Below are 22,955 nucleotides of genomic sequence, written 5' to 3'. Positions count from 1 at the left end.
AAAATTGCAAAATTACACCTAAAGGGGTACTCCATTACTGAACGTATCCCCAATCTACAGAAACAGCTCTCCCATAGAGATGCATGGAGGGGGCATGTCGACCATGTGATGCGGTAATTAACACAGCTCCATCCATAGAAGAGTTGGGGCGCTGGCAAGAGATTGCGGGGGTCCAAGTGGTCGGACTCTCTGTGATCAGACACTTATCCCCTATAGTGTAGATGGGGATAAGTTGTTCAGTATAAGAGTACCCATTTAACACAATGTAGCTCCAAATTTATTACTTAAAAGTGTTACTGCCCTGTTACCAAATGTAGAGATTTATGTATCTTCCTTAGATGCATTTGTGTGCGGAAGCTTTAGAAATGTACAAAGTGCAGCCTACCATAGCTTTAATTTTAAATATAAGATTTTATTGCTTAGATTGTTTCATACAGAACAGCATTTCACTCTGAATTTGGAAGTACTGTACAGCTAAATAAAAAGGAGGAAAACAAGTACCAAAACAAAAATGATTCTCTGTTCATGTGGCATAGACCAGTCTTGTACATGCATAGCAGCAGTTGAAGTTCCCTTTAGAAAAAATATGAAATTTGACATTTTCACCATAGCTTCCCCTTACAATGGGATGCAGTAGCTAATGTTGTTCGTACAGTCAAAGGACAGGAAGAAAAATCATTGGGATACTGGAATTGTGACTGTTCTGTAGCCCCAGCTCTACTATGTGCCGGGGCTTTTATTGCATTCACAGTCAAGTGCTTATTGTAGTGATTTCATGAGCAGTTAATCTAAAAACGTAGAAATGACAAAATAAAATAATTCATAGAAATCAATCTGCAAAGCCCTGAGAGGAAATAAAGAGAGAGGAAAAAATAAAAAATAAAATGACAAAATTAGCTGAACATGCAAACTACATATCTACGATTCACCCAGAAATCAATCATGGCATATACTTCACAGTTTAATATCCAAAAGACACAATAGTTTGGGAACAACTCATATTAAACTCATTTATGATATATTTGTATTTAGAACAAAAAATATGATAAAGAACTTATCTATCAGGGTATACATACATTAAATAAAGCTTTCATTCCATTTTCATTATTGCTAACAAATGTCCCACTGTTCTGATCAGGTTTGATACATCACTTTACAGTAAAACATGTAACATCAAAAGGTCTGGAGACAAATTAAAAGAAAAGGATTAAAATACAGGCTTGTACTTTGATGGATTCTGATTAAGAAGAACACTTGGTAAAAAATAAGAAGGAATCATTGCTTTTGATTTACCATTCTCCAGAACTAGTCGCGCGTCTATACATCTGCTCATCCCATATAGAAATATATTAGTTTCCATATAATGTAATAGTTTTTTTTTTTATAATTTTTTTTATTTTTTAGAAAGGCGTCGCTTTAGCTGCTGCTCTGTTATCTTGGTCATTCATTCGATTGTCTGGCATTGCACAGATACTGTGACAGTGTAGCACTGAATGATCCCTCTCGGATTTGACCTCTGCTGAGACTCCTGAGTTTAAAGTTTGACAATTGAGGAGTTACAATAAGAAGCTTCTCCCTACAACTCAAATCACATTATCAATGGCTGCAGGGTCTGGATAAGGAATTCTACACTAACCCAAATGCATAAAAATCCTAAGTCATTTTAGAAGATGATGTGAAATGTTTAAGATCAAGGTCAAATACTGCTCTTTGGAAATGCAACTACGCAATGCGCTAGTGGCCAGAACAGAACCTAATGTAATCCCGGTCTTCATGATACAGACAACCTGCGACAAATCAAGGTCTTTGATATACATGTATGATCGGTATAAAGGGAGGCATATAGCCTTTAATAACACAAGCAAAATGTTTTAAGTCCTAGAGGTCACAAAACCGAGGGGGCAAAATTGCACAGTTACAGTAGAGTACATAATATATATATATATATATGACAAACAGCCCATTCATATTTGTATCAAAGTGTGTAGATATATGATACCTATACATATACACACATACATGCCAAACATGCACATATATATATATATATATATATATATATATACACACATACACACACATACATACATTCACACTCACACAATTCGTATACAGGCTCATCTTCAAGCGCCAAAATCTAGCTCCTCCTTCTAGCTTTCATTTCGCCAGTAGTACAATCCTGCCTAAAGACAAAGGTCAAAACTTGAAAGGTAAGGCATCTTATACTGGAAGACATCACTCTGCTTCTTTCCTCAGTCCACCTCTGTCCTCCGCCAACCTCATGGGCAGGACACATGAAAGTCCGCATTTACCTTATTGTGCACAAGCCTCTGTTTTCACTGAGAACAGGGTTGGAATGGTGTAATGCAAGAGAACGGCTGAAGGCTAGCATTCGAAGAAAGCAAAAAGTTTATATTTATACATATTTATTATTACCAGGACTCAAAAGTTACTTGGTAAATTTTTTAAAGGCAAATATTGCCCAAACAGTTCTGCAAAATGCAGAAACCAGTAAGCTGTTGAATTCAAGCAAACGTAAATCGAGACATAGGTGGGCAGAGAGTTCCATTGGTGGTAATGTATCTGCTTAATCCTCTGTGTGTGTGTTTTTCGGAGGTAGAACAACTACTCAATAATAACACCATACAGATACGTTATGTGCAGGATCAGGTTGTAAAGTTCAGAATTGCTATTTTTTTTTCCTGGCTTATGGCATACGCCATACATTTTGTGAACAAATTCATCCAGCACTTGTAAAATGACAGGTCCACAGCAAATTCAAAGCTGAGAAATGTTGAAAACTAGCAGAGGTCAGGAGGTCTGGTATAAAACCATTTCTGCTTGTCCATTGACTTCCTTCCAGTTATTGGCTGCAGTAACATATTGCTTTCTCCACAACCTGAAAATGTCCACCTCTGGAAAGACAGTGATTGATGTAGACACAAAAATGTTTAATGCTTTAGTGGGAAATGTCCTCTTTGACCATCTGTCAAAGGAGTATCCTCTTTTACTTACAAAACTGAATATTGAAAAAGTGTAATACCAAAAACACAAAGTAGTAAGGCACTCAACATCCCATATAACGTTTTCGGATTTAAACAAAGGTTATGGCACATGGTATGGCCTGCCATAATCTCCTGTAGAAAATTCTAATGAAAAGATCAAGTGTAAGTATGATTCTGTCTTATCAGGAAGGGCACCTCCTGTTCTTGGCTCATTTAGGTCCTCCAACAGGCAGGGATCCCTCTGAGGTTAGAAGCTGTATAGTAGCCTTTTCAGGCTCTTTGTTACCACCCTCTACAGTTTTGGCCTCAGCCGGCTTATGGCTGCCTGGATCTTTGTGGCCATCTTTAGATGCAGCTCCATTGTTTTGTGATGATTCTTCAGCATCCGCACTGGGGGATTGGCTTTTTTTGCTCCTAGTCACAGCAAGGCTGCTAAAGATTGGTGTATCGCATTCATTTTCCGATATGTGCTGTGTGCTGCTCTGCATGGATTCTGCATCACTTTCATCATCTCCTCTTGGCAGCTGTTCCTCTTTGTCGCTCTCCTTCCCTTGGCTTTTAGTATCTCTTATTTTCTGGTGGATTCGCTGGTGACGAACAAGACTGTGCTTGAGAGTAAAAGTGCGTTCACATGTCTGACATTTGTAGGGTCGCTCACCTAGAAAAGAAATCAGAAAGTTCTGTTAATAAATATTGTGAGGCAGATTTAGCAGGCTGCATTTTCATTGACTTTGCCAAGATGCACCAAATGTTAATGAAGTTTATGCCAAAATGTGTCTCAGCTAAAAACAAATTTATCATGTGCTTTATATACTTTTTGTGCATCACTTGACAGACAGGGAATGACCTGTCATAGAGGGGGCATGGCTGCATTATGAAGGGGCTTTAACATGTGACACTGAACCAAAATTTTGTCGTAAATTTCAATTTGGCATAAAAGTTAGACAAGTCTAAAAGAATAACTAGACGGTCTAAGGTTGTGCCATTAAAGGAGATGTCCGGTGCAGTCTTTTTCTATTCCATCCTGCCTGGGTTGCAAAAAAGAGACAAAACCAACTTTCTTTTACCTTCTTACATTCCCCCGGAGTTCCGCAACAGCTGATTGGTCGGCCGGGCTGTTTACTTCCTACTTCCCTTAGCCCAATACGTCACTTCAGCCTATCACCAGCCGAGGCAGGACATCGCTGCGACCAGTGATAGGCTGAAGCGCCGTGTGACATACCGGGCTAAAGGAAGTAGTAAGTAAACAGCCCGCCCGACCGATCAGCTGTTGCGGAGCTCCGGGGGAATGTAGGAAGGTAAGTGAAAGTTTGTTTTGTCTTTTTTTGCAACCCGGGCAGGATGGAATAGAAAAAGTCTGCACCGGACCTCTCCTTTAAATAATGCAAGTCATAATGATAAAGCTCCCACATCCTTACACTAGTTGCTCAACAGCTTTGATAACTGGGATAGTGTGCAACTGTACTGTACAGATACACATATGTATATAATCAATGAAATACCAAGGATCCTAAAGATAACTATTTACACAGTAAAGCATAATATACCAGAGGTGTAGATGGAATGGATACAAAAAGGGCCGACCACAAGCCACAGTTTTGACCATAGTATTTAGATTCAAGGCTTGGGCAGAAAACTGAGTCTTTGTCCAGGTGAAGGCGAAGTTATGACTCTGGATCACTTACCTGTGTGAGATCTCATGTGTCTTGTGAGATCCTGAAGGGACCAGAAACGTTTACTACAGACTGTGCAGATCTTCTTTCGTTTGTCTGCCTTTGTCCCCTTTGTCTCAGGCTTGTTGTCCTTGTCATCATCACTTTTATCCAATGGCTTTTCTAACTTGTCTTCCAAAATGTCTTCACTCTCTGTTTGCTTCTGTCCTAATGGTTCAGTCGCCACAGTAGACTTAGAAACTTTTAAGTCAACAGGGAGCTCTTCATCTTGACTTTCTTGCTCATCAGTATTTACAGGTGTAGAATTGAATATGTGGGTTGATAAGTCATTGAATTTATGTTCAGCATTTTTCTCTTGTCCCTTGCTTACACACGAGTGTGCCCTCTTATGTCTGCCTAGAGTGGCAGCAAACTTAAAGTTTTTCCCACAGACATCACAAGAGTTGTTGGTAGCCTGCTCACTCGGCGACAGCTTAAACTCAATGAGCTTGCTCGCAAAATTAAGGTCTAGGCTTTTGTTGCTCACAGCATCATCCTCCAACTGTTCCTCTTCATCCTGCTTAGACTTCTCTGGGTAAACGGTCAGATCGGCAGCTTCCTTGTTGGTGGATACCTGCTTGCTGACTGTCAGTGGAACCTGCTCCGCTTTCTCCCTTTCCCCAGAAGTCAGGTCTAGGACATCAACTTCTGCAGATGACAAGTCTGCATCAGACTGACTGTCTATAAAGAAACAATGACAGTAGTTTAGTATGTTGGCCTTCAACCACATAAATACATCATATCTTTTAACTCATTCATATTCAGGGAACCATTTAAAATGATGCCTGCTGCCATTACATTCATAAATGCCGGACTTCGAAACTATAAGGTGAATCATGGACAAAGAATTTTGAGAGATTTTAGAGACAATATTTATCCACAGACTACTGTACGTCTGTTACATGTTCCACCATACATACCAGCAGGGAATGAAGTCTTTACTAACATACAAACTGCTCTGCTGAACTGTATATACATAAATAGCAAATCCTTAATATTTCTATCTCTCTCTTTTTAAACACAGTTAAAGAGCTCTGTTTAGATATTGAGTGCAAGCCCTGAACATGAAGTGTGCTTCTGAACGTATTCACACCAGATGTAAGAACATGCAAATTGATTCCTAGTTAGTCACACAAGTCTGCCACCGACCTCCAATAAGAAAATATGTCATCTCTATGTAAGGGTCTATTCAGATGGGCCAAAGCATCACAAGCTTAACTGTTGTGCAGACAGGACCGCACAAAATCTCTGGATTGTTCACTTGGCCCTTCACCCTCATCATTGTCAGCCGCACATTCCCTATTTACACAGTGCCAAAGAGTGGCCGACTAAAGAAGATTTTTTAGGCCAAAAGTCAGGCATTTTATAGGCTGATAATTGATTATCAATTATCAGGAACATGTCAATTATAAGAAACAAATTCTCCTATGAACCATAAAATCTATGTTTTTTTTTTTTTTATACAGTTGAAAATTTATACACGTACGCAAATAGCAATATGCACTCGTTTTGTCACACCAATATTACAATTTTTTTTATATGTTTGGCTAATGAAGTCTATATACACACCAGAGTATATGTTGAGAGCATTTTCCACTGTTTGGGCTCTTTGCTCTTATTATACACTGCTCACCAAAATAAAGGGAACACTTAAACAACACAATGGAACTCCAAGTCAATGACACTTCTGTGAAATCACACTGTCCACTCAGGAAGCAACACTGATTGACAATCAATTTCACATGCTGTTGTGCAAATGGAACAGACAACAGGTGGAAATTACAGGCAATTATCAAGACATCCCCAATAAAGGAGTGGTTCTGCAGGTGGTGACCAGAGACCACTTCTCAGTTCCTATGCTTCCTGGCTGATGTTTTTGTCACTTTTGAATGCTGGCGGTGCTTTCACTCTAGTGGTAGCATGAGACAGAGTCTACAACCCACACAAGTGGCTCAGGTAGTGCAGCTCATCCAGGATGGCACATCAATGCGAGTTGTGGCAAGAAGGTTTGCTGTGCCTGTCAGTGTAGTGTCCAGAGCATAGATGCACTACCATGAGACAGGCCAGTACATCAGGAGATGTGGAGGAGGCCGTAGGAGGGCAACAACCCAGCAGCAGGACCGCAACCTCTGCCTATGTGCAAGAAGGTGCAGGAGGAGCACTGCCAGAGCCCTGCAAAATGACCTCCAGCAGGCCACAAATGTGCATGTGTCCACTCAAATGGTCAGAAACAGACTCCATGAGGGTGGAATGAGGGCCAGACATCCACAGGTGGAGGTTGTGCTTACAGCCCAACACCATGCAGGACGTTTGACATTTGGCAGAGAACACCAAGATTGGCAAATTCGCCACTGGCACTCTGTGCTCTTCACAGATGAAAGCAGGTACACACTGAGCACATGTGACAGACGTGACAGAGTCTGGAGATGCCGTGGAGAATGTTCTGCTGCCTGCAACATCCTCCAGTATGACCGGTTTTGCAGTAGGTCAGTAATGGTGTGGGGTGGCATTTCTTTGGGGGGCCACACAGCCCTCCATGTGCTTGCCAGAGGTAGCCTGACTGCCATTAGGTACCGCAATGAGATCCTCAGACCCCTTGTGAGACCATATGCTGGTGCGGTTGGTCCTGGGCTCCTCCTAATGCAAGACAATGCTAGACCTCATGTGGCTGGAGTGTGTCTGCAGTTCCTGCAAGAGGAAGGCATTGATGCTATGGCCTGGCCCGCCAATTCGCCAGACCTGAATCCGATTGAGCACATCTGGGACATCATATCTCGCTCAATCCACCAACAGATGTTGCACCACAGACTGTCCAGGAGTTGGCAGATGCTTTAGTCCAGGTCTGAGAGGACATCCCTCAGGAGATCATCCGCCACCTCATCAGGAGCATGCCCAGGTGCTGTAGGGAGGTCATACGGGCACGTGGAGGCCACACACACTACTGAGCCTCATTTTGACTTGTTTTAAAAGGACATTACATCAAAGTTGGATCAGCCTGTAGTGTGGTTTTCCACTTTGATTTTGAGTGTGACTCCATATCCAGACCTCCATCGGTTGATAAACTTGACATTGATCATTTTTGTGTGATTTTGTTGTCAGCACATTTCATTTTTTTTGAGCAGTGTATGTTGGGAAGTAAGCGTAAAACAGGCCTGCCATGTTTTCCTCATGGAACTACTAATATACAGCTGTGAAACCTCTAGACACTGACCCATAGCTACTTATTTAGAAGCAAGAATAAACTAGAAGTGCTACCTGTGCTATCATGAGATCCAACATCACTTTCTTTAGACTGGGCCATAAGACCGTTTCTTCTTAAGGAGAGGTTGGCAACTCCATGTTTGCGTAAAAGATGGCGCTCACAGTTCGATTTAGTAGAAAAGAAGGCATCGCACTGTGCACACGGGTAGGGCTTCTGACCTGAAGCAGGAAAAAAAATTAATTTATCCCACTTTCTACAGTGTCGACAAGTGAAAAATGTAGGTCATTATATAGAAAGAATGTATATGCAGTGTTGGAAATAGTAAAGTATGTACTAATAGTTTGTAAAAGCACAGGGCACTGGAGTCAGGAGTGATGTGGGTTGAAGCAACAGAGGAGGGTGAGGGGAGGGCACAGATATCCTGTAGAACAAGAGCGGCTCTCTAGGCTGGACACAAAAGCTGCATTATAAGCGCCCACTCTGCTTTAATCTGCCTCAAGTTGTTCGCTTTGCTGCTAATTAACAGCTAAATCTGCATTAGGAGATTGCATGGACCGATCCTTCCTCCCCGGCCATCATGTGACCACCCCAGGCCTAATTACATGAATATCCACAAGGGAGGAAGGAGCGCTGGGTATCAGATGACAACATTCAATAGTCAGCAGTTTTCTGTCTTCTAATCACACATATGGAAAACAAATATGCAAGACTATTATGCTGCACAGTTCTACTTGTGGATGCAGGGTTCTGATCTACATGGCATCTCACTTTACAAGCAGTGAAAATGACATTTATCAGACAAAAATGTTATAATGAGGGCACTAGTTAACTCCTTACTGGAAAGCTTTATAAGGGACAGTCAGAAAACATGGCTAAATAGATGAGGGGTAACATTTTCTGTAGTACGCACGGCTGTTCAAGAATTATGCGATGCTTTGGACACCCCAATATTGAGGTCTGTTGTGGTGGATCACCAACCCTTTGTCATATGTACATCAAGTTATAAATTTGAGATATAGTTATTATAGTGCTACAGTCAGTCCCCTTAGTGCTTTTACAGCATACTACATTTCAGAAAATTATATTTTTGACAGCTTTAGCGTCCAATAAAGCCCAGTCTTCGGGGCACTTGTGACAACCAGAACTTCGTTATGTCTTAACTCTTCTCCCGATACCCTATACGGAACAGTCGGCAATTTTGAGATCTCAAAGCTGCTGACAGACTCTCTTTAAGGGGTTTCTCTACTTTGGACAATCAGTTTCTATTGGAGGAAGCAGAATAGGTGTTGCTCCTGCTGCTAGGACCCACAGTCATGATCATCTATAATCTCTGGCAAAAATAAAGTTTCCCTAGAATCATCACAGGGAAACATTACACTCCCAATATAATCAATGGTCTGTATGTGAAATGCATAGACACACTGGGCACTAAGCACAATATGAAGAGATGTCTTTATATTTATACTCATAACATGCAGCCAGATTTGAGGGAATTATCTCTTTTACCAACTCTTACATTTTGTCAAAACAACTCAATTACTGGCAAAGCTTAAAACAGATCTAGGCTGTCTTACCTGTGTGAGTCAACATGTGTCTTTGTAAGGAGCTTGCCCAGGGAAAAACACGGGGACAGTAAGGACAGGTTATCTTCTGCAAGGAATTTGAGTAGGAATTTCTTTTTGTTTTTTTATCTTCACTGCTGTCTCTTTCATCATCGCTTGTACCATTTTTGTCTACAGCCTCTTTAAGATGTTCTGTGGATTGCAGATATGGACTGAACTTATTCGTGTCCGTTGTGGCCAACATCTTCTCTACACTTGCAAATTCACCACTTGATTCAAGGTCTACACCCATTGCTACCTTGGGCTTATTTTTAGTTCCCTTCTTTCTGCCCCTTTTCTTTGCTCCTATCACTGTAGCAGCAGGATTGGAGAGGTCTGATAGGCTTGTCAAGTTTGTAACATTATGGGATGCATCACTGGGAGGGGCAGGTTCCTTATTCTGGATTGTCATCTGTGATTTGGAAGTGCCAGATTTCTCAGGGGTTGATGAATTGTTGGCAGCAACTTGAGAGCTAGGCGTTGTTACATCAGTTTTTAACAAAGCTGGAGCAGAGGATACTGAAGAAATGATCTGTGCAATGGAAGCCAGTGGTGGCAACTCTTTAGTGACTGGTGGCTTTGGCAAGAGTGGAGGTGGTTTAGGCCTCAAAGGGCGGAGAATAGTTGCACTTCCAAGAACGGCAGGAGAAATTATTGGAACAGTCAAGTGTACAGGGTTTTTCACTGGTTTGGAATGTGTGATAGCCGCAGCTTTTTCTAGGAGCTCATTGGCACTTAGGGGAAGTTGGTAGGGCTGACAGCTAAAGAGTTGACTGATAGGGCCACATATTTGCTCTTGAGTGTTTGGTTGAATTGGTGGGTTCTCTTTGTCCTGCTTAGCATATTTGGGTATAGAGAGATCAATGGGTTCCATGGATGAATCAAAAGAGGCAAGGGAAGTGAAGACAGGCTCCTCCTTTACTGGAAACACACATGGGTTTTTGTTCTTTTGAGAAAAGTCTAAGGGTTCATCAAGGTCCACAGGAAAGCTGGAAGCAGGTTCAAGTTTTAGAGGAAAAGAAACTCCCCCATGATGAAATCCATTCTGTGGTTCTAAGTAAGATGTGGTAGGTTTACGTTCGAGGTAAGTGCTATCCTCCAATGGTGGAGTGTCTACTCTTCTTTGCTCTGGGCTACAGGAACTCAAGATGTGATTCTCTATTTCTTTTTCTTGCAAATGCTGGTGTTGCTTGAGTATGTGGTGAATGCAGTTTCTTTTGGCAGAAAAGGCTGTGCCACACTCTTTGCATTCAAAAAGTTTCTTTTTCTGAAAGTTGCTGTGGCTCCTCATATGTATATGAAGAGCACGATAACTCTTCAAGTCTTCCCCGCAGCATTTGCAAACTGTGTCAGGGGAACAGAGGGCATCCACCATTTCAGATGTATTTGTGGATACATAGTCAATGTTCTTTTCTATATCCTTCCTGGTGACCTTTAGATGCTTCTTACGTAGGTGTCTCTCACAGTTAGCTTTAACAGTGAAAGGGTACTGGCATATTTTACATATGTACGGTCTTTCACCACTGTGTGTTCGCAGGTGCCGTATTAGAGCTGCTTTGTCAGCCGCAATATAATCACATATGTTACACTGGTAAGGTGATATGCCCAAATGAGTGCGTATGTGGGCCCGCAATACACCAGAGAATGTAAATACCTGATCACAGAAGCGGCAAGGATAAAACACTTTTTTGGCTTGGTTTGTTTTTTTGCCATTTGATCCAGAAATAATTGATTTCAAATCCCCTTCAGCTACTTCTTGTTTGATCTTTACCTCCAGGTCTAAAGGCATAAAGGCTTCTATAATACTGTCCTGTTCTAGCTGTGTCTTTAGATCTCGTGGTTTCAAGAATTCAGAGTTTGGTACTTGGGCGTTCTGTGTAGAGGAGCTGGAGTTGGCTCCGGACCTGGATTGTAAATATATAGCGCTTGTGGCAGATTCCACAGTGTTCTTTATAATCCGTAAAGGTGGGGGAGGAAGGCTAGGGCTGATGCAGCCTGGGGAAGTCTGCTGATTGGTAGCATGAGATTGGGGAGTAGAGGCAGCAACAACTGTACGAGGAGTCACTGGTGGCTTTGGCTTTAATGGCGGCATATGTTTAATAATGGCAGGAGACATTTTAGACAATGGTGGAAGACTAATCTGAGATGGTGCTGAAGTAGCCATCTTTAATATCTGCTGAATATCAGCCAACTCTCCAGAGATAGGTTTTACCACAATGCTATTGTCTGGTTGTACAGTAAAGCCTTTTTGGAAAGGCTGCAAGGAAAGCAATTTCATGTTTTCTTTCGCTGAGGGTAGGACTGAGAAAGGACCAACAACAGGGGGTGCTTCTAAAGGAGACAACTTTAGCATAGTTGTGTTGCTACCAAGCTCGTGAGGTAGGTTGCTCTTCATAGCTTCTATGTGTATGGCCTGGAAACAGTCTGATGAATTATCCCCTTGACTGACAGGCTTGATGTCTTTGGTGTACTGCAGGCCCAAGGCTGCCATAAAAGCTTTCTGTTCTTGATTCTCCCCAGTCGATGTTTCAATCTTGTGCAGACCGTGAACCTGATCCCCCTTATGGGTTTCCAAGTGCAGTTTCAGAGCGGATGGCATCGGGAACGCTTTGTTGCAGATTTCACATATGAAACTGTGCAATTCGCTGATGCATCTTCGTAAATTGGTTTCACACCAGACCTAAACCCATGAAGAGAAAGAACATTGTACAATTAAGTATGTATGCGTTAGAATATTAAATGAAACCTCTAAAATTTACTTAATTTATCTGTCAATAATTCATCACTGACTAATGATTTCCAACTAAAATAACAAATATCTGAACCTATAAAAAATCTAATGTGAAAGATCCAATCCAAGCAGATTGGTAGGATATGATTACTTGTGTATCATAAACACTCTAGTATATGTTGTTATCTATGGAGAAGTCAAGGTAACTTCATATACGTGAACCTTGCCCTGTTCTGGAAGTAGATGGGTTAACATCTATCTGGGTCTAAGGGCAGACCACTTTTTTTTTTCCTCCACATGCCATTTAAAGCCTTGTGAACTGGGGATTAGAATGATAAGCCCTTTACTGCTATAGAAACCCAAAGAGCATTGCATGTCTCGCTGTGATACTCTACATCCAGCCTATTGCACAAAACAAACAGCTGACCATCTTCCTTTTGTACTTCTTTCTTAAATAGCAGCTTAGTGCAAGATGCCCTGAAAGACTGCCCCGCCATACCCCTTGGTCCAAGAGCTTAAGTTTTGTCATAATGTTCTAGCAATTAGTAATAATTACTTGGGAATATAATTGATTTAGGCTAAAGAAATCGGGATATAACTTATCAACTGCTTTATAATGCCTGGAGCGACAGCTGCTTCGGATTTAACTAATTACTGTCTGCTATTTCACTATACAATTTTATGGAGTAAAAATGTTAAAGATTTTATAAAGTCATGAGGCATGTGGCAAACAGTCACCACATGGTTACATGTACAGAATCATAATATTGCATAACAGTGCCAATAAGGCACTAAAATAAATAAAATTATATATATTAGTGCATACAGCAAATTAATGTATTACCGTAAAAAAGCATTACATATATAAAACTGCAAGAAAAAGATGTAGAATATTGTCCAACAAACAAAATGAGGAATACATTTCTTGTGTATAAGCAGATGAGGTGGTGTGTTATGTGCCAGGGGTGGCGCCAATAAGCCACTCTCCCTTGCTCATTGTACTCGGAAACAAGGCTAGGCCAGTAAACTGAATGTTTACCTCAGATAGCCATATGCATGCAACAGCCCATGGCTGAACTTTCATTTGGCTGACAGCTATATCTCCTGTTCATCTTAGCTAAGTATTCATGTGTATGAGCTCAAGAGAAGAGGGTGATAAACCGCTGCCAGACTTCCTTGGCAGAGGCGTATCACTCTGATAACAAAAGGATTGGGCAGGTGAAATGCAGCATGTCTGATCCTTCTCTTCCCCAACATCATCTGTCAGGACAGAGTAGGTAGGACCCAATAAATATTAGAGCGTACCTGTCATAGTGCAAAAGTAATATGTTACTCAGTACCTAATCCTGTTGCTAATTTATATGTTGCTCACTTGCTATATGTTCTTGCCTTATGGAGGGGGCGTGTCCATCTCTCTCCCTCACTGTGATGACTCATCTGTTCTCAATCTGGGGGCAGCCTGGCAGTCTGCAAATCACTGCACAGTAGTTTTTATGCATACATATTCTATCTGTTCCTAGTAAAGTTGGATTCTAATCATCATAGCGGTCACTATGTGTGTCATTCAGCTTTCACAGACTCCTGAATGTCTGATCAGCTTCTTTGTCATTCAGGAGTCAGAGAAGGCTTTGACTGTTCAAGCATGCTGGGAGTTGTAGTTTTGCAGCAGCTGGAGCTGCAGTGGTTATAAAGCACTGTGTTAGAGCCGTGTTGCCTTTAGCTGTCGCAAAACTATAACTCCCAGCATGCCCACACATCCTTTGTCTGTAGTTTTGCAAGAGCTGGAGGCACACAGCTGGAGAACACACAGCTCTAAAACAGAGTTTTACAAAGATTGTATCCCCAGCTGTTGCAAAACTCTAACTGCCATCATGGAAGTTGTAGTTTAGGAACAGTTTAAGGGTGCAGTGGTGCAATGGTGATTTCCTATACTGGATACCAACACGCTTTACTGCCGTATCCAGTATGCTGCAAAATACAGAGTAGTCTGTCTGTATAAAGATAGATGACCCCTACTGGCGGCTATTTTAATTTTTTAGTAAAATTGACACTTTTTTTTTTAAATAAATGTATACTTAAAGTCATCTAATCAGTAGCACTGCAAAATCTAAAGTTTATCACAATGAAATCAGCAGGTTTAGCTGACAGTTTTCAAATGTGTATAGGGGTCTTTAATCTCTGTCTTGTACTTAAAACTAAAGGGGGAAATTTATCAAAACCTGTCCATAGGATAAGTTGCTGGGTTGCCCATAGCAACCAATCAGATCACTTCTTTCAATTTTAACAAGAACTGATCTGATTGGTTGCTATGGGCAACCCAGCAACTTTACCATTGGACAGTTTTTGATAAATATCTCCCAAGGTGCCCATTCAGATTAGGTTAAAATTATTAATTATAATCAACTTTATATAAACAGTGAAACTTATCAATGATCGTTTTTGCCAACTGATGACAGACCATCCTTGTCTGAAATAGAGTCAGCTGCATTTGTTCAATCTTTCCAAGAAAGAACAGTCTCTGGTGTGATTGATCATGTGTGGCCAGTTTCATCAACTGTGTCAGCTCACACATGGCCCTTCCTAAGCAATGGATGTCAGAATGAGAGAGTAGGAGAACAGAGGGATTTGTAAGCCAAATACAGAAGCTAGATACATAAAAAAAAAAGATATGTAAAGCATCTGCATTACCTAATGAGTGAATTATAAAAGTATAAAAAAAAAAGCATTGGACAGGTACAATATAGGTATTCTGGCTTTATACACCTTATCCTCTATCCAAAAGGATAAGGGATAAGATGTATGATCGCAGGGGTCCTGCTGCTGGGGACCTCAACGATCTCTGTGCAGCCCCCGCCATTGTGTGCCGGTGCTGCCTCCGAAATGGGGACGTGACGCCACGCCACGCCACACCCCCTCCATTTATGTCTATGGGAGGGGACACAATGTCACGCCCCACCCCCTCTATCCTTTGGATAGGGGATAAGATGTATAAAGCCGGAATACCCCTTTAACTCTTGGGTAGTTGGAATCCATGCCAAATGATATTGGGAGGCCCTAAAACCAGTGGATCCAGACAACTTTATGATGGCCTTCAGAGCCAACATATTTCAAGGGGAGGACCTCAGGTCTTTTTAGTGTTTCAGCATACTTGTCTTTATTAAGACACAAACTGTAAAGTGTTCTAAAATTTACCAGAAATAACATAATCTGTTGCATGTTAGCAATATATTTCTAATGGCTTTTAGCTATAAAAAATATTCTTTACCTGAGAAATGATAGGAAACTTATTGCAAGAAAAGTCAGTAAAGCCCAAGTCATTAAATCCAGCTGGGATGGAAGGGTTGTTTTGAATGAATGGCTTTCCAGACTGGTCTCTGGGGAGCAGCTTGTGGGTTACAGCATTATGTCTTAGCAGACCACGGTGGGTACGAAATGAAATGCAGCAAATGTCACACCTTGGCAAAGAAAAAAACAAAAACAAATTTTAATTATTTATACATATATACGCACCAGGGTTGTCAACCAGAATTTTACCTTTTTTCTGGATGACATAATCAAAAAACCACCGCCAGACAATGTTTTTACTACAATACCATAATGAATCAATCACTCTCTTTTATATACAGTCAATTTATATATGTCTAGGTTTGCAATTTTACTTTTATACCGTACTTTGACTTTTAGAGTGGCCTGGTTATCTTCTATATACATTTTCAAAATGCAAGTGCACTGCCTACGTAATGTAACTGTATACACAAGAGGGCTTATAATTTACAGATGAATGGGAAGTATTGTAAATGCCATAAACACACATCGGTATCTGTAGGTTTTAAAATATACCGACCAGCTGAGCTACTAGAGGCACAGAAAACACTTTATCACCATGCTTGGTACTTCTAATTTTGCATTAACTCTTCTCTGTCATCACATGTCCCATCCCCCTTGACCAGGAACAGTAGAATTGCTGGCGTTTTCATTCTCACAAGGGTGCCACAAAAGGAAAACAAATCCCTGCCATACCTAGAGGGTTGTAATAAAAACCTCCCAGGCCGACACTTAACACCTGTTGATGTGTCTTAAAACTCAGAAAGGCAAACTGGAAGCCAGCATGAAAAGATATCACCCAGAAACATTTATAGAGTTGTCCCCACAACATAGATGCTTAGCTGGAAGTCACTCATTCCCAATTAGCCTCCTGCATACTGCCTTTAAGCTGCTCTTCAAGGACAAGGCAGGTCATTGCAAATCTACTCTGTGTCCTAGAGGCCGCCAGGACTTCAGCATCTCAGACTGGCACAGGAGCGCCCCTATTCTTCAATAACAACATGCCGTGTATTCAGTATGTCCGTAACATCTCTACTATTCCAGTCCCCTCAATTCTAGATGCTTTAGGGTTTTTGCTTCCAGACCTTCCGTATAAATATGCAATTTAATACAATAAACTTTACACTTTATTATTAGTCTTGTTAGAAAATTAATCTATATCTAATTTTTTTTATCCACCCATACAGCAGTGTGCCCCAGCTGTTGCAAGCAAAAACTCTCATCATACACAAAGTAGCACAGTCTAAGTCAAAGAAAGCTCAGAGTTAAAGGGGTACTCCGCTGCTCAGCCGGTGCCCGCTCTAAGCATTCGGAACATTTTGTTCCAAACGCTGAGCAGCGGCGTACCCCTTTAAAGTTCTGCTAGAGGTGAAGTGCCATGGATTGGGGTACTTTTGAGTATTTTTGCTTTCATATTACATCTGAGTGTTTGAGCCCAGCTTTAGGTTTATTGACCCAAATTCATGTATGATGAAGGATCTATGATGCTGTTCTGGCCAAGCCAGTAGTTGGGGCCATAATATGGACACAAATTTCCCCATCAAAATATATATTCTTCAGAATGAGATTTTGCTTGGTAAAGGGAAAAATCTACAACATAGCATCACCAAAAGCCACAGCAAAAACAGTAAACTGTTTAACAACATTATCAGATCGAGCAGGAGCCAACTATGAGGCCTATGATCGTATTTCTTACACTATGTGGTACAATCCAAAAGCCTTGTATTCTAATAAACTCAAGGGAGAGAAAGGGGAGTAAGAATACATGAAGACTTTTATCTGGAGCAGATAATACTTTACAGTCCCTGCCCTGATTTTGCCTTTCTAGCCTCGCGCTGCCCCCATCTTACAAGCCTTGGCTGCTCGCCAGGGCCCATTACTGTTCAGCCTAAGCAGGTGCCTGTACCCACACATTATTTATTGTACAGGTCAGGGTGCGATACGTTGTAGACTTGTATAGCAGGTACGAGTATGCCGCCTGTCCGGAGGGAGACACGTCTGTGTTGTGGATTTCCCAGTCATTTACTGATCTAATGAGCTTTACTGCACAGACATCCAGTCCCCAGACGCAGAGGTTTAGCACCTATTTAGCTCTTCTGTACGACAATGCTAATGCTCCAAGGACCAAGGTGTTATTTCATTAAAAATATGTTTCCAGTAGATTTACAGAAAGTAAAGGCCTGCTGAAAAAGCTATGGAGGATAATTCTTCAGTAAGTAATGCAAAGACAACATACTATTCAGTTCCAGTCTCAGCCGTGTATCCTACTACTCCCCCCCCAAAAGCTGAAATGGGAGCCATCTCCCCTGTCTCTGTGAACTGACATCAAACAGCTGCACTGGCTTCAGCTGCTAGAAGCAACACTCTCACAACTGACCCTCCTGGCTCTCCGAATTTGCAATGGAGGCTGAAAGGCAGGACACATGGCGGTGAACACCCCATATCATGGCTGCATTTTACATCAGTGCTCCATTAGCATCCAGTCAGATTAGCAACCCCCCCCCCCCCCCCCACAAAACTAGTAGGTGTAAAATAATAAGTTGCATGTCATCTTCCACATGCTCATCATTTATAATACATGCATCTACGGTAAGTAAAACATGCAAAAAATGGGCTTTGCAACAGAAGTTGGGAAACAATAGCTGGTAGGAGGTATGAGTAATTCCATGTGAAAGGCTATTCTGTCATTTTCCAGTGTAAAATGACACATGCACGCAGCAGTCCTCCAAACATGCATGCACACACCTCCCTCTACACCAAGGTCTGAAACCATATCATTAGGGCTTCCTATTTTAAGGCTGCTGGTTATAGATTGGGCAGGTTGCCACTCACATTCCAGACACAGTGTAGCTGTTTTGGTCTGACCCATACATAGGGATCACACAAGGCTCCAATACAAGCCACAGAACCTAAGAACACACACAGTAAAACCTGAACCAAGACATGCAACTAAATCCTAAAAACAAGAGCTATGTTGTAAATGACTATTTTGCAGAACGGTATCCTATTAAGCCATCATGTCCTATCTTACATTGTGTGTCTGGCAGAAATGAGAATCTTGGTTCAGTGTCCTACACTGCATGCTATTATCATGTTACAATTACAGTCTTTACTGTTACCCAAATAGATCATCTCCAAAGGTGCATTATAATTCATCATTGAAAACAGTCCATAGAAGAACAACAGGATCATGTCAGATTTGAGTATGGACTTGGAAAATAAGAACAGTATACAACCTACTCCCAGTGCTCCTAATGTAGGAGCAAGATTTCTTAAAGGGAATCTGTCATTACTTTCATGCTGCCCAAACCATTGGGGCTGTCCCTGAGGACTATCAAGGCTGGTGGGGCAGGGAGAAGCAGTCAGGGACCACCCTGAAAACTTGTGGTTTAAGAAGCAGTAAAAGAGATGACAGGCTACCCTTAAGATTGGCGTTAATGGAAGTAAGCTGGAGTAGAATGTGCAAAATTTATTTGAAGGTGCACATCTCTTAAAGGGGTAGTCCAGTGGTGAAAAACTTATCCCCTAGCCAAAGGATAGGGGATAAGTTTGAGATCACGGGGGGTCCGACCGCTGGGGCCCCCTGCGATCTCTCTGTACAGGGGCCAGGCTCTCCGGCCAGATAGCGGGTGTCGACCTCCGCACGAAGCGGCGGCTGACACGCCCCCTCAATACATCTCTATGGCAGAGCCGGAGATTGCCGAAGGCAGCGCTTCGGCTCTGCCATAGAGTTGTATTGAGGGGGCGTGTCGGTCGCCGCTTCGTGCGGAGGTCAACATGCCCCCTTCCCGCGGGCTGTCGGGGCTCCGTACAGGAGATCGCAGGGGGCCCCAGTGGTCGGACCCCCCACGATCTGCAACTTATCCCCTATCCTTAGGATAGGGGATAAGTTGTTCACCACTGGGTCACCACTGGACTACTCCTTTAAGTCTGGTGCATCTTGGCCTGTCTTTAGGCCAGAAGATGAACTCTAGGCCTGCTATAAGCAGACACTTTTTTGCGCCATTTTCTGGCTTAACTTTGTCAAACAACTGTTATCTATGCCCCTTTCTTTTAAGCCCTGCCCCCTTTTCTTACCACGAGAGAGGGGTGAAAAGTAATTAATTATGGCGCAAATATGGAATGTTCTACAATTTGCAGCAGTACTATGCCATATAAGTGGCACAAATACGATCATAAATACCCCCATATTTTAACTCAAATGTTTTTTCATTCTACTCTTGCTTGTATAAAAAACTCTGTTATTTAGATTTCTTTGCTCAGTTTTTTACATTTCTAAACTGAGCAGCAGAACGATAAGTTACAGCACGAATAGCAGACAACAGGTCCAATGAAAGCTTCCTTACTTTAGAGAGGCTTCTGGATGAGTCTCCATGTGAGTATCCAGACTAGACTTGCAAGGAAATTCTTTAGCGCACAAAGGGCAGGGAAGGACATCCTCAGTCTTTTTCAATTGCTCAACTTGCTGAATTTCTTCAACCACCTTTAGAAATTCAAAAAAGGGAAACAGAAGAGAGATTACTATAGGACTGTGAAAATCTAACGCTAGTGTACTAGCCTCACACACATCATTTATGAAGCATAAATGCTTAAAATATTTGGATAGCAAACCTGATTTATTTAGCCTTAGTGACAGATTGTTATATATGGTTATAAGTATATGGACAAGCGAAAAGGAAAGAATAGGAATGGAAAGGTAACAGTGTGGGAGAGCGGTCAGAATTAAGCTGTTGCTAGATGAGAGGCATGGAGACACCAGTACTAGTAATCCCATCAAATTTGATTTTTTTACGGTAGTGTCAGTGTTCCTGTCCGTCACAGAAGAACACAGGTTGCCAGCTGCGGATTTATTGCAGATTTTCTATTTAACTTGAATAGGGGGAAGTCAAAGCCCACAGCAAATCTGTAGCTAATCCACAGCAAAATCTGCAGTGTATGAGCATGAAATAAATGTGTTTTTTGACCAGTCATTTGGCAAGGTCTAGTTAATTCAGACTATATACAGTGATCCCTCAACTTACAATGGCCTCAACATACAATAGTTTCAACATACAATGGTCTTTTCTGGACCATCGTATGTTGAAACCAGACTCAACATACAATGTACAGACAGTCCAGATCTGTGAAACGTGTCAATGGCTGGAAGAACCGACCAATCAAAATGGGCATTCACTGGTAAAACCCCTGTATTACTGAAGCGTATGCACTGACTGGTGTCTGGTAGCGCCCCCTACAGTACAGGGAGGTATTACATGTTCTGTACACTTTACCTGTATTACTGAAGTGTATGCACTGACTGGTGTCTGGTAGCGCCCCCTACAGTACAGGGAGGTATTACATGTTCTGTACACTTTACCTGTATTACTGAAGTGTATGCACTGACTGGTGTCTGGTAGCGCCCCCTACAGTACAGGGAGGTATTACACGTTCTGTACACTTTACCTGTACCAGGGTTAGCTGCTCCTTTGGACACCAGGTGAGGGCGACTCCATTACTTTTTTACTTACAGGACCCTGAAGAAGCTCCTGTCCTCTACATAGACCAGTGTTTCCCAAGCAGGGTGGCCCAAAGCTGTTGCAAAACTACAACTCCCAGCATGCCCGGACAGCCTTTGGCTGTCCGGGCATGCTGAGAGTTGTAGTTTTGCAACAGCTGGAGGCTCCCTGCTTGGGAAACACTGGCATAGACAGTGATTACAGCTCCCAGCAGATCTTTATTACTTTTATATGTAAGGACTTGCTTTATCTGTATTAGTTATCTACTTATTTTTCTTTAATTCTCACTTTTTCCTATTTTTTGGATGACATTTTGGTGCCTTTAGAACCAATTACCAGGTTGCCATAGAGTTCTGGTCTCAACATACGATGGTTTCAACATACAATGGTCGTCCTGGAACCAAATAATATTGTAACTTGAGGGACCACTGTAATGCGTTGCCAACATGTCACCATAAAGATTAGCATTTAGGGAGTAAAAAATAAAGCCCTACAGGTCACTTATCTGTGGTACTTTAATACATATCTGTATTAATATTCTGTCTCAATTTGTTGTGTAGAATTTGTGCCAAAGTGGGACTACTTACTGCAGGATGTATCTACGCCGCCAGCTGGAAAGCTAACCCTACAAAGACTAGATTACCTTCTTTGCTGGAGGAGCCGGTTCTTTCTCGGTTTCCTCTTCAGGGCCTGGTTTTCTTTTAGATGTCAGCCTCCTTCGTTTATGTGGGGAAGGAGGGCTTGTAGTTATTGCAGAATTTGGGTCCTTCTCATGAATCTTCATGTGCCTAAAGCGTAACAGAAAAGAAGCTAAATCTCTTTCTTTTTTGTCCTACACGGTTAACTAATTTTTTTTTTTTTTTTGCACTTTTTAGTGATATTTGCAGTAGTTTCTATATGATGTCAACATACAAAATACATGTGCCGAGAGACTTGGACAATACTTGTTGGAATGCTTTCACGTGAAAACTGATCCTTGCAGATATTTTATCAATGCATATTTTATTCTAATGATGAGTAAAACAATAGAGAAAATTTGTGAAAAACATCACAATACAGAATTTTAGTGTAATAGAAAAGGCAGCTGAAAGGGATTGCAACTGATGGGGGTCTGACCAATGTGACCGCAGCTTTTATGCCTAGCATAATTGCGACTGGCTTTTGACTATAATGGGCAAAGCATAGACCCATTGCAACTAGATTTTAGAGAGAGGTCACAATGGTCAGACCCCCACTGACTAAACAGTGATGGTATAACTTATCTATAGCTATCCATATCTGTTGTAAGACAACCCCTTTAAGATCCTATTTCTACATTAGAAGTAGTATATTCAATACGTCTTAACACATCATTCATATGATACGGCATATAAACTGCACATGGACAGCTCTTCTTATGTATCGCAACCTATAAACCAATTCTATGAAGGATGAGACAAAACAGTTAAATCACAGACTAATTTCATCCCCAAGAAAGAAACCCCAAACAAGTTTCCAGAGATTGAAGAAAGAAAAGGAAGTCTGCAGGCAGTGTGCCTGGTGAACAGAAAGCAGACATTTCAAGTCAGTTATCTCCCAAGTAAGTCTCCTTATTTGGCATTGCTGTGGTGTTCAGTTCTGTGCTCGCCAAATCCCAGCCGTCCTACACATGACACCGTCATGAGGATGAAGGCTACTAGGCCAAAATGCTCAGGGTGAGAGTGCAGCCATACTGTATTGGTCAGAGTACTGGACACAATGTGGCACAATATGTTTACTATTCACATTTCACTTCACAGAAAACTGTGTGGAATGTAATATTCTGGGTAGGTTAGAATAGTATCATATAGGGCAGATCTGTTATCAGGATGAAGCAATCAGGCAAAATGTACTATAAACACCCAAT

General features: G+C 41.6%; 1 protein-coding gene across 6 annotated transcripts in view; it reads right to left on the bottom strand.

The window, feature by feature from the left end:
* Positions 1 to 423: 423 nt before the first annotated feature.
* Positions 424 to 22,955, bottom strand: part of RREB1 (ras responsive element binding protein 1) — a 79,997-nt gene continuing 57,465 nt past the window's right edge. For 5 of the 6 annotated variants that reach the window (XM_056521101.1, XM_056521103.1, XM_056521102.1 and 2 more), the window contains 7 exons: positions 21,714 to 21,858; positions 19,922 to 20,058; positions 15,517 to 15,706; positions 9,494 to 12,200; positions 7,973 to 8,137; positions 4,691 to 5,398; positions 424 to 3,663 (listed from right to left, as the gene is read on the bottom strand). In XM_056521101.1, coding sequence (XP_056377076.1) covers positions 3,215 to 3,663; positions 4,691 to 5,398; positions 7,973 to 8,137; positions 9,494 to 12,200; positions 15,517 to 15,706; positions 19,922 to 20,058; positions 21,714 to 21,858 — 4,501 coding nt within the window. In that variant the 3' untranslated portion in view covers positions 424 to 3,214. The remainder of the gene's footprint in view (positions 3,664 to 4,690; positions 5,399 to 7,972; positions 8,138 to 9,493; positions 12,201 to 15,516; positions 15,707 to 19,921; positions 20,059 to 21,713; positions 21,859 to 22,955) is intronic. The other variant, XM_056521104.1, reaches the window with a different exon arrangement.

This window comes from Hyla sarda, chromosome 5, assembly GCF_029499605.1.
Source record: "Hyla sarda isolate aHylSar1 chromosome 5, aHylSar1.hap1, whole genome shotgun sequence".
In the NCBI taxonomy this organism is placed as follows: Eukaryota; Metazoa; Chordata; class Amphibia; order Anura; family Hylidae; genus Hyla; species Hyla sarda.
This window is presented reverse-complemented; position numbering and strand designations above follow the sequence as displayed.